General features: G+C 36.3%; 2 protein-coding genes and 1 long non-coding RNA gene across 5 annotated transcripts; 1 reads left to right on the top strand and 2 right to left on the bottom strand.

The window, feature by feature from the left end:
• Window positions 1–87: 87 nt before the first annotated feature.
• On the bottom strand, window positions 88–2898 carry LOC109827884 (guanine nucleotide-binding protein subunit beta-like). Of its 2 annotated transcripts, none has more exons than XM_020394905.1 (2): window positions 1867–2898; window positions 88–1024 (listed from the first exon to the last, which is right to left on the bottom strand). In XM_020394905.1, exons 1-2 carry the CDS (start codon window positions 2245–2247, stop codon window positions 893–895), a joined length of 513 nt encoding a protein of 170 aa, XP_020250494.1. In that variant the 5' UTR covers window positions 2248–2898; the 3' UTR covers window positions 88–892. The 2 variants fall into 2 exon arrangements, with proteins under 2 accessions (XP_020250494.1, XP_020250495.1); XM_020394906.1 differs by having other exon boundaries at window positions 908–1024; window positions 1902–2898.
• Window positions 2899–4034: 1136 nt separating this feature from the next.
• On the bottom strand, window positions 4035–7146 carry LOC109827883 (deoxyuridine 5'-triphosphate nucleotidohydrolase-like). Of its 2 annotated transcripts, XR_002243533.1 has the most exons (6): window positions 6839–7146; window positions 5838–5950; window positions 4854–5044; window positions 4677–4768; window positions 4221–4578; window positions 4035–4151 (listed from the first exon to the last, which is right to left on the bottom strand). XR_002243533.1 is itself a non-coding variant. In XM_020394904.1 (5 exons), exons 3-5 carry the CDS (start codon window positions 5033–5035, stop codon window positions 4334–4336), a joined length of 519 nt encoding a protein of 172 aa, XP_020250493.1. In that variant the 5' UTR covers window positions 5036–5044; window positions 5838–5950; window positions 6839–7146; the 3' UTR covers window positions 4216–4333. The 2 variants fall into 2 exon arrangements, 1 of the variants encoding a protein (XP_020250493.1); XM_020394904.1 differs by lacking the exon at window positions 4035–4151 and having other exon boundaries at window positions 4216–4578.
• Window positions 7147–9541: 2395 nt separating this feature from the next.
• Window positions 9542–10092, top strand: LOC109827882. Its single transcript, XR_002243532.1, has 3 exons — window positions 9542–9595; window positions 9753–9845; window positions 9943–10092. It is a non-coding gene; the product is annotated as an uncharacterized LOC109827882 (long non-coding RNA).
• Window positions 10093–11900: the final 1808 nt, after the last annotated feature.

Raw genomic sequence — 11900 nt, 5'->3', positions numbered from 1 at the left:
CCTAGGATATTAACACTGACTTGATCAAATTCATAAGAAAGAACTAGACAGCTGAGACACTCTGACTGACACCACCCCCCACCCCCTCCTTTTCTTTCTGGTAGTTCGCACATGCACCCTCAGGTCTCCAGCATTCCATGTTAAGTCCTTAAATTCTTGAATTTTAGTTGACATTTGAAATCATTTAATTTGCTTCAAGACACACCTCATATTACTTGGGTAGTGGTGGAGGTCGAAGAAAATAGAAATGAGAAATGAGAAATAAAAGGGGAAAAAAGGAGAATGAGAACCGCTATGTACTGGAGATGTTGATGATCATGAGTTGTGGATCTACGCACTGGATAAATCATAAGAGGTGGTGTTAGGTTTATAAATGGTATGTAAGGTTTACACTAGGGCAGGAGTAAAGCAGGGGAAATTATTAATGGGAGATGGAAAGAAGGGCAAAAGAAAATACAACGGTTTACAACCTTTTTTCAAGGTTTAAGATAGACCCCTACATAATGGCTACAACATATATTCCCAGAATACTCACGTGTATACCTTGGGTGTTTTCATTAAACTCTTATGAAAATCAGCGTACTTACCCATCACTCAAGAAAGATCCAGATTATAATAACTCTCAAATGGAGAAAATAACATGAGGAGCATTAAGTAAGTTAAATGATTTCAAGTGTCAGGTTGAAGATTTCAGGTGTTGACATTGCTTTAGGGTGGATTTGGAAAAATATTTTTATACTTTCAATTCGGAATTTAGACTCAAAGAATTCCTAAGAATGAAAACACATCACATAGCAAACAAAGTAACTAGTGCATACTAAATAGTTGTAGCAGATTAGAGCTAAAATTAGAAAAGATTCTCCATCATGTGGTTTTGAATAAACCATTGAAGCTATATTGAAGAACTAACCTTGAGGTTCTTATCCCAACTTCCTGTGCACAAGGCACTGCCATCCGGCGAAAGACCCAGGCAACTTATTCTTCCTTCGTGTGAGTTTTGCAGGGATCCCAAGTCCAAGACTACCTGAGATTACAGAAGAAAGGAGAATCACCGCAAATTACAAAGGTAAAAACACAGATGCTGGAATATTTAAAAAAAACACATGAGAACAGGCAGATGACCATAGCTGGCCACATGGTGAGGTTCAATCTAAGGTCTTGGACATAAACAATAACCCAGCATAGAACAATATAAGGAGAACATTGTTAATTCCTTAAGCAGAACTATTTAGCCTTTGTAAATTGTAAAGATCAAGACCATCTGGTTTCGGATAGAAGGTCAATACCAGAAATTGAAGAATGATTTGAACTTTCTTCACCCCAAAATTTCACAAATTGAATCACTGTGGAAATTGAATAGTCTTGTATGCAAATCAGCCCCAAGATGAAGCAGTCTCTTTAAAATTCGCATATAGGCAAATTGGGAGGAGTGCTGAGTGACCACAGTGAAGCCGCAATTCCAAATAAAGAACAGAAGTCATCTTAACCTTGCATGATTAAGCAAAACTAGCCTTGGAAGATAGCAAATCTTCATTATACACTTGAGTGACTTATTCAATTAAAAAGTTTAAGAGCCCAAGAATCTCGAGAAGGAATTGACCTTCCCTGTACTCTTCCTTTCCACCATACCTTTCCTAATGGCTAAGCTCTTGTTTATGCAAACAGAATAGTGAATGCTTGGCCTTCAACAGTTTATATTACCATAAATAATCAATAAACAAGTTTCTAAAGATAAAAAGCACATAATTCGCTTGTGTGCATCTTAATCATATTACCTAATATATGCCCTGCAAGTTCTTAATATATTTCCATATTATCTTTCAGATATCTAGTATTTCTCCAAAAGGAAGAGGAAATAGTGCATACATCAGCAACTAATGTGTCCCATACATAACAGTTACCATTCGAATATCCAGCAAAAAGAAGTCTTCCTGATATAGAGAAGGCAATAGATGTTACGATGGGGGCATCATTGTCATTATCTTCATGGCGCTGACCATAAACCTGAAGTTGATGCCCTGTCCTCATGTCGAATAGCCTACATGTACCATCATCAGAGCCAGTTCCAAACCTTTGCCCATCTGGAAAGAACTTGACAGCATTAACATCCCCCTCATGACCATGATACGTCCGAATAGCTCTACTAGCTATCCTTGTATCCCATAAACGTGCAGTTGCATCACACGAACCAGAGACAAATATGTTCGAGTTTGAGCTGTTGATCGAGACACTAAAAGGAGACAGCATAAATGTCTTAAAACATATTGTCAATGTCAAATATGCATAAATAAATTAGACAATAATCAAACAATCGTTCAAAGAGAAAATGGTGAAAAAGAAAAACAAAGGCAGTTTTGTGGAATATCTGCTTGCATAAACACAACAGTGGACGAGTACACTGTCTGGGAAGAGCTTCCAACATGTATACAATATCAATCAACGTGAAGGAAGAATTTTAAAGTTATGGCCAACCGGAAGAATGAGATGACACATGCATACCCCATCTCTATGCTAGTTGTATTCAGTCATTCACTACACTCAAGTATTTTCATCATGCGCACTTCTTTGGAGAAATAACAAAGAAATATTGTGAATCCCATGGCGAAGGGAAAAATAGGATATGCATAATTGGAGTTGTTCCATGATTAGGGAAAAAAGGAATAAACTAAGGAAACTGATTGCTAAATATAGTTTATGTATTGTATATATGTGTCCATATGATCCCTTAATGTTGCGGATGTGTTGTACCAGAATTATACTGGAGAGTAGAGTGCATAAACACATGAGACGATAACATTATGCAAGTAGCAAAAAGGCATGCAAGATAAGCCAAATTCCTCAACTTGACAAACATACTTGCGAGACAAGTTAGGGACATACCAACAAGTTCCAACTCCCTAAAGCCCAAAACACAAACAAATGAAAGCCCAAAACACCCCCTTTAGGGACCCTCAAAGCCAAAAGAAAGGAGAACCAATTTAAACACTCAACTATTCACTTAGTCCACGTACGATTATTCATTGAAGGCAAAATTGTCTTTTCTCATCTCCAAGACCAACAATTCTGAGGCTGTTTTGTCCAAGAGTAGGGTCACAATGTTCACGACGCATGCTTTAGTCAAAGTGAGAACAAAGAGAGGGGTCAACGATTTACCTTGAAAATATCATCATTCATAGACTTCCAACAGAGCCAAGAGATGATTGTTGCAAAAGCAACAGCGTAGATTTTATGTATTTGGGAGTTGAAAGCAGCAATCATTCAATGGGTAAGCCATGGGGCAAGAGCTAATGGAGTCAGAAAATCATGATCAGTATTTGCAACCAAATGGAGCAGGCAAATTGACATGTAACACGAAGATGATCAATAGTTTCACTCGACTCCACCACACAAGAGGGCAAATGTGGTCGACAAGGACTCCAATCTCCGATAATGTGTCCTTGCTCAGCAAGCCATTGCTAAGTGATTTCCAAATGAACAATTTGACACAGGATGGGATGGTTTTAAGCTGAGAGCTTCAGCGTCACCTTCAAAACCGATGGGGGAGTAGCCTGAGAATGCAACTTCAACCAAAGAAGATTATAGATGGCATAAGATCGATCAAAGCAAGCAAGGTGGACCATTACAATTAACAGGAGTGCGAGGGACGTTTCCGAAAACTAACGGTTTGGGTGGAGTATGGCAATTTCAGTGAACTATATTATGAGAAATCAAAAGTTTTAACACCCAATACTTTTAAAAGCGGTATAGATGTAGATATTAAACCTTGCGGACTACGACCAGATCCAATTTTGCAGCCATTATCAACAACTCTGTTGGCGATGATGAAGTGTTCTGCTATCATCTGGATTTACGCAGCAGCTTTTAGCCTCCCAAGTTTGGTTCCGCGTTCAAAATATTCAAAGAAATAACATCACGCTTAAAGAAACAGAACAGTTTTGGAGAAACTTTTAGGTTCCTGTATCATGGTTAGGGTATGTACACATCAACGTGGATTTTTCGAAGGCTCTGCTTATATCGATGTCACTACCCCTCAATAGAGGAAAACTAATTAACAGATAAATAATCCAACAGCACAAAAGAAGGTACCACCAATTACTAACACGTTTGTTTTCCCCTTTCCGTGAATTTACTGATCAAACTCACAAGAGTACCAACATTAATCCATGGCGATCCCCAAACTATTTACTCACAAGATTTACTGATCAAACTCACAAGAGTACCAACATTAATCCATGGCGATCCCCAAACTATTTACTCACAAGGCCATAACCAAAGTTTTGATAGTTAATCTCTCTCCTGCATAGAAGAGACGCTACAATTTTCGCTTTCCTAATCAAACCCCAGTTGATCCAAACCCTCCAGCACCCCTGGCGGTCGAATCCAGGTCCTCGACCTCGACAACATCCGGCGTCATGATCCTCTCAATGATGAACTGGGCAATCCTATCACCAGCCTTCACCTCAAAGTCCACGTCCGAGAAGTTGAACAGAATGACACCCAACGGCCCGCGGTAGTCCGCATCGATCACTCCCGCTCCGACATCAATCGAGTGCTTCCACGCTAAACCAGATCTCGGCGCTAAAATCACAAACAAAACAATGTAAGGAACCTCTTTTACCCGCTTCATCAAACACTTGACAGGCACCCAAAAAACAACAAAAAATAAATAAACTTACCGACGCGAGCGTAGGTTCCCTCGGGGATAGAGATGCTGAGATCGGTAGGGACGAGGGCTTTTCCTCGAGCAGGAACTTTCGTTGCCACAGCGCTGAAATTATAACATAAAAAGGGGGTGAAATATTAGAAAAAATTAGTAATGAAGAGGGTTTTGTTTTTGGATTGAAAATAGAGACCTGGAGAGGTCATAGCCAGCGGAGAGAGGAGAGGCTCGAGAGGGCAGGGTGGCGTTTTCAGAGAGTTTCTTGATCTTGAGCAGAGGTGGGTTTTCTTTGGCGACGCCATTGGTGACGTGGGAGAGCTTGGTAAGCTTGGGAGAGGGCGCTTGGGCGCTTGGGCTGTTGGTGGGTGATGACATTTTCTTTTTCTGGGAGAAGAGTTGATGAGAGAAATTGGGGAGGGGGAGGTGGAGGGTTTTTAATGAAGAGCAGTAAAGGAAAACATATGTAGACATTATACAATAATGTAGCATGTAGTTATTCTTCTTTTCCTCATTTATTTTAGTTCCCTCTCTTCTTTAACTCTTTGCGGTATTCATGTATTGAGGAAGAAAAAAAAATCTATTCCATTGTAAACCTATATTTTAATTTGCTCGTCCATCATAGATTATCAGCGTTTGTTGTCGCAACTATCCAACTTCACACCCTTCACCACTTCTTCTCTAACTTCACACCCTTCACCACTTCTTCTCTCTTGATTTTGTAGCGTATTTGTTATCCCCTTTTTTAGTACAAGATCTCAGTTGAAATTGCATTTGATGTTCATGGCCTAGTTTCAAAGAAGTTAAAAACAGTTTTCTATAAAAGAGAATTAAAGCAAATGTGGTTAATGAAAAATGACGGGTAAAATCTTGTGAATACTTGGAGCATGTGGAAAACCGGTCAAAGTATATACTATAATTCGCATCTATATGTTTAACTAATGCATTATTATAATTTCTTTGTAGGTACAGATGAAGACCTACTTATACAAATAGGACCAGTTTATTGTAGATATACCCTACAATCAATCCTTCAATCAAGCTCAGTTACATGATCAGGTCATAAATTAGTGGTATAACATTACCCTTTTTAGAGGCATATCTGGCATTGGTAAGCATAAACTTCAGAACAAGTCTATAAAGATATGACATAAGAATCTAACAGCTAGTAGGTTCTTACCTTCAGCTACCGCATCATAGTATGAGAGATTCATACTTGTGTTGGCATAGATTCTCCAATATCCAATTGCATGATATTCTCAGAAAGCTCATCTAACTTTTGTTGCATGTCATCTATCATTAATAAAAAATAAAAAAAAAACAATAAGCAAATTCATAACACTGTGATTGCCTGAACTAGGAAGAAGCATAAGAAAAGAAAAGCATGTGTATAACTTTAAGTTTTTAAAAAGAAAATTAAGAACTTATATAAAAGAGGTGCGCGATAGAAAGAATGGTATACCTGACGCAAGCAGGGAAAAGATAAAGACAGTTAACTACAAGCTCAGATATTTATAAGAAATGAAGAGGAAAGGGACACAACAGGAAGTGCTAAAAGACTGAAAGGTGCATTTCATAAGCATGTACAGAGCAGACTAGCTTATGAGAAATAAAACTTCCTGATACTTTTTATCATACAACAGAAATCTTCCATCAGATAGCCTAGCACAGTTAACTGAAAATGTATAATGGCCAGTAACTATGAGAAGGCAAATAGTAAAGCTCTCCAAACAAAGTGCCTGTTTAAATTAATGGGGATGTATTCACAGGTACAACAATTTCGTCTACGTCTAGTATCAACCAATTTACACCAATAAACAACTAAATATAAGAAAATAAAATAAGCTCCCCCCTCTAGCCTAGTAAACAGTTATACTCAGATCTAACAAAATAAAATCATAGCTAAAATAAGAATGCACAATGCATATAAAATTCTACTCAGGTCTAACAAAATAACAAAACAGCAAATAAATTGAACAAAAAAATTAAACAAAGACGCAAGCCACATCAATCTGTCAATAGAAGTATCTTATCTACAGACTCCAACAAAATCAAACTCATCACTCCCCTAAGGCTCTCAGATCTAAGCAATGCAGCATCAAGAAATCCAATATCTATTATTAAAAACATATACAAACACTATATAGACCAAAGAAAACACAAAAAGAGAGAAAATCGAACCCCAACATCCCTCAAAACGCGCAGATCTGGCACAAAGAGGTCAGATCCATCATTGATGAAGAGCTCCGGCGAACATCGCGGCGGCGGAGAGGAAGAAGGCGTCGGCGATCGGATCGGAGATGGAGGGAACGACGCAGACGAGGACGGGAGCGTCGGTGGCGGTGGCGACGCCGACGAGGGAGAAGATGGCGGCGACGGCGACGAGAGCCACGACCAGAGATTTGGATCCGATTGGATCTAGGGCTTTTCTTGGTGATGGGATCGGGAGCTTATTTGTGTCATACGAGTTTAAGCTGGTTGTTGATCGGGTCAGTCAGTCAACCCAAATTGACCCATCTAATAAATAGGTAAATTCGAGTTGACCCGTTTATGATCTGACCCATGTAACCTGATTCATACCCATTACAAACGGGTCGGGTCGGGTCAATGGGTCGGGTTAAAATTTGCCATCCCTAGATGAGGCCGAAGGACAGCAAGATATTTAGTAACTCTACTACTTTGTTTTCCATTATTTAACATATTGTCAGGTAAACAACTTATGTCTTGTGCAGATCTCTTATTTCAACAACTCATCCCACTTCAATGAATAAGAATATCTGGCATTGTAAACTTTGAAGATGTATCTAAATGGAAGGCACCTCATAGCCGGACTCGAAAGGATTCTTATTTCTGTACGCATATGTCCAACTTCAATGAACTAATATTGCTAAATTAATGCCTTGTGCTCCCTTGTAACAATCATCAACACACAACATATAGAATAAGGACAAATTTTCAAAACCATCATATTTGCAATTTTATTCTCAAAAAACGACCCATTTCAAAATTATTTGTAAAAACCTAAAGTAAACTCGTGGTCGCGTATACGACGACAATTCTCTCCACATAAGAGCATCCTGACCTAGTATCATATTTCTAAGTCACACATGCGATGATAATTATCTTCCTTGATAAAAAAATTACAAATAAAAAGAAATTATAGAAACTATTAACATGCAACCTCAGATTAAAAGAAATCTATTAATCAAACTTAAGTGATAAACCGTGTTAATTAATCAATAAAAAACATTGTTTAAAAGTTGGATGAATTTTTCTTCTTCTTCCGAATTTGTCATCCATTTTTCAATTCATCTTCAATTTTAACATCTGAAATTTGTTTTGGACCCAATGATATTTTAGGGAGTCCAGACCAAATTTGGTTTTTTCTCTTTTCTTACATATTTTTATTTTGGCTGTGACGGGGGTGGGGAACAGGGCTAGGTGAGGGAGAGTAAGGTAGCAGTGAGGGAGGGTGATAGGGTGGTTGGGATTTATTTTGATTTGTACTTGAGTCTTGGGCTTCTGGATATAAACGAAAAGGGCAAGCCAGTTTCCTCAAATCAATGGTAGAAGTCGACACTGATGACCACCTCCTCGAGGGCCTACGCCAAAGATGACGACCATCTTCTTGCCGACTTCCTTTGGGGCTGAAATCACTCTTCTGATGATGAGAACAAGGTACTTTCTGTCTCTATTTGGGTTAGGTTTTCCTCAAATTCAAATCGGTTTCAATTTCAGCAAAAGAATGCATTGTATAGTTCCATAATCAAGGAGGGGAGCTCAATTATCAGAATAGGACCGATAATGAGAGCTTCTCTAAGATTTGATCTTTCACCTACACTTGAATTCTTCTTGTCCAGTCTGTTGAATTCGGAAAAAGTTGCAGCTTTTGTGATTTTCTCTTACATTTATGGGGTTTAGTTATGTGTTTTTTTACCCCTTTGTTTGTAGGTTCTGATCATGCACTCTGATCTTTGTTGATATATGAACTTTTTGCCCTCCGATGATCACAACCATAAGAATAATTGCTTTTTTTTAAAGAAAAATTAAGCTGTTATTAATGGCTTAGAGCATCTCTAACCTAAAAATTCAAAATGGTGTAGTTTTTATATCAAGTTGGTGTAGTTTTTACACCAAATCACTATTCCATCTCCAACCCATTACACCAAATTTTACACAAAAAAGAATATTCACTAAGAACATTTTTATGTCCTAATTTATGTGTAATTTTTTATGTCCCAATTTTTATGTTGTATTTTTTTTATCTAAATGTAAGTTTTTCTTATTTCTTCATTTTGTTCTAGTATTATGAAATTTTAAGTGTTTGGATTAAATTATCTATTTTTTCCCTTTTTGAATTTTATTTTAATAATTATTTTATATTCTAATTTCATTATAATAGTTAATATAAAATAATATATATTATTAATACAAATATAAAAAACAAAAGCAAAAAAAAAACTAAATAGAATAAAATGGGAAATATTATGGATAAAATGGGATATGGTTGGAATATTTGATTTGTTATAACAAACTTTAAGGGCAAACTCGGAGGGAATTTTTTTTTTCATTATCTACAGTGTTGCGTCATTCCTGGCGCAATACTATAGCAGCCCTTTAAAATAGCGCCCAGTTTCCTGATCAGTTGGAGGAACGAATTGGCGTTAATTTGGGTTTTTGCGTCATTTTAGAGCTCCGTTGGAGATGCTCTTATGATCGTCAAAACTAACGTTTGATGCAAGGTTTTCAGATCTCAAATGATCATTTGTGAAATTTTAATTTTTATTTTCTAAATAGAATTTTAACATAAAAAAATTAAGGCATATTAACATTCCCTAAATTTCATAAGATGTTAGTAGGAATTGATGCTCTTATTTTTGTTTCAGCTAAACCGATGGGGAATACACCACGTATGCTTGAAAGAAGCATTATATTGAGGTGATTTGTCTTGGTTTAATCAACCTCATCTATATGGATTCGAAAAATTACTTTATTATAATTGCATCATTTATTATAATTGCATCATGTCCTCAATGTAACATATGAATTGATGTCATTCTGATCTTTGTCATGACTGAGAGAGACCGTTTTTCAGGTTGAGAGATTTGTGACAGACTTCATAGTTGTAAGGTTTCAGACTTGGGATAAGTTGAGATGCAGCTATTAGATTGAACCCTGCCAAAAAGGGGTTAGATATTTTTCTCTCAGCCTACCCAAAAGGTATTTGTTTATCTCATAATGTGATGTTTTAAGCTTAAGAAGCTCACAACACGTTAATATCACAGGTTTTCAGGTGGTTGATCCTCAAATGGCCGAACAATACTAACATTTGATGCAAAAGGACAAAAACAAGCACAAATATGAGGATGAAATGTATGCTTAAATGTAAATTATTGAACAATATTTTGCAAGTTAACATGTTTCTCAAATGATAATAGATTGAATAGGACGAAATGCTCTCTATCACATATTCATTTCCACACATGCATGTGCACAGAGGGAGGGAGAGATATTGCTTTCATTTACTTCCATTAATTATTCACAATTTCACATAGCCTAGAATAATGATTTGTAGACATATTTTACATCCTTTCCATTGGATAAAATTTTTCTATGGAAAAAATGTTACAAAGGTGTAACTTGGCCAGACAAATATATCAAGTACGCGAAGAATAGAAATGGTTGATGCATTATAGTATTATAGTCTTGCCTACTGAGACAATTTGGTGCAAATAAATAAAACTCCTCTGTTCCTGTAAGAAAGTTAGCATTTAATTCACTAAAGTTATGAAACTTAAAGGAAAAAAACTCACCTACAATTCTCAGTTGTTATTAGTTTGTTTTTTTTGTAATAAACCATCAGCATGTTCACTATAATTACTTGTATATATTTAATAAGAAGGTGAATAGTGCAGCGTATGCTTGTGTTAATTATTTTCTCTTTTACTCTTTGTTCTATGGTTCTCATAGCATATTACAGCTTATCTTTGTTGATTACACCATCTTGCTGAGCATTATCCTTTTTGTTTCTTTCTAGTGGTTCATGCTACATAAATAAAACAGTTTCGGAGGTAATTCTGTGGACACAAAAAACTGGTGATAATTCATAATTCCTATTTCTACATATCATTTTTTTCTTTTATTGTCCAAGTTTGTAGTTATTGATTAAGAAAAGATGTCAATCTTGCAACGATTATCATTTCAAATGTGATGCCAAGGTATGTTCTGAGTGATCATTTGCTCAAGCCAACTACCAGAAGCCACACACTATGTTGCTGCATTTGGAGCTCAATATACTATCATCATTACTGGTTAGGATGGCAGGTATTACTCCTCACTCAAATTTTATTTATGCTAGAAATTATGGTTTTTTTGCTACACAAATGTTTCTGGTGGTATTTTACTACTAAAAATAATATCAACAAGTAATAGATTTATAGGCACATCTAGATTTTTACCAATAATCCCCGTCAGGTTTATTTTCTTCTTAATCACTTGCAGTAAGTGCATAAATGCTATGTCTCGATATATGCAACAAAGATAATAGAAAATAATGACAACAAAAACTATGAATAACATAATGACATCAAATTTTGAAGGTATCAGAATTGGAAAATGAATTAGCAATATGAGAATGTTACATGCATGATAACTTTGTAAATGGCTTCAATGTCTTAGGCGGCAGACTAGACAACAATTAGCAACAATATCGGGGAAATAAACCTACAATCTAAATGTTATACATATCATACATCAGAAAACTTGACTGAAACTGCAAATTCCAGAATAAACCTACAATCTGGATACTATACACACAACATATGAATTTTTTTGATTAAAACTGCATATATGCTGATGATTTGAGCTAAAATGCAATAGGAAGACCAGTAAGAATAATGTCTGAGATGAGATTTAAGCCTAAGCACTTAGTAGAAACCTGTGGAGGATTATAACTTACAAGTATGATTTAAGGTTTTGGGCAATACTTTTAGTATATTATGTATGGAAAGGTAGGCAATATAAGATAGATGTGTATACCCACAAAGTTGTTTTGCTTGAACTATTAATGAGCATAAAACCGATGATGAAAACCTTGAAGGCCAAGAAGGTTTAGTTATGTGGGTAACAAATATGTTAGTACATTATGGTAAAAATGTCGTAAAAGGATCATTCATATACCCAAATAAAATAAGTTGAGATTAAGGATAAATTAATTGATGTGTGATTCTTTAGTGTTTTGGTA

Source organism: Asparagus officinalis, unplaced genomic scaffold, assembly GCF_001876935.1.
Source record: "Asparagus officinalis unplaced genomic scaffold, Aspof.V1 AsparagusV1_Un503, whole genome shotgun sequence".
NCBI lineage: Eukaryota > Viridiplantae > Streptophyta > Magnoliopsida > Asparagales > Asparagaceae > Asparagus > Asparagus officinalis.
Note: the sequence above shows the minus strand (reverse complement) of the source record. Positions and strands in the feature narration are given on the sequence as shown.

What these genes read in the sequence shown, in the direction of transcription:
- LOC109827884 (XM_020394905.1), bottom strand. Translation starts at nt 2,247, where the DNA reads ATGCTGTCTCCTTTTAGTGTCTCGATCAACAGCTCAAACTCGAACATA. An exon ending in GGGACACATTAGTTGCTGAT is followed by an intron (nt 1,025 to 1,866) that starts GTATGCACTATT and finishes CTGTAATCTCAG; the next exon opens with GTAGTCTTGGACTTGGGATC.
- LOC109827883 (XM_020394904.1), bottom strand. Translation starts at nt 5,035, where the DNA reads ATGTCATCACCCACCAACAGCCCAAGCGCCCAAGCGCCCTCTCCCAAG. An exon ending in GCTGGCTATGACCTCTCCAG is followed by an intron (nt 4,769 to 4,853) that starts GTCTCTATTTTC and finishes TTATAATTTCAG; the next exon opens with CGCTGTGGCAACGAAAGTTC. An exon ending in GGGAACCTACGCTCGCGTCG is followed by an intron (nt 4,579 to 4,676) that starts GTAAGTTTATTT and finishes TTGTGATTTTAG; the next exon opens with CGCCGAGATCTGGTTTAGCG.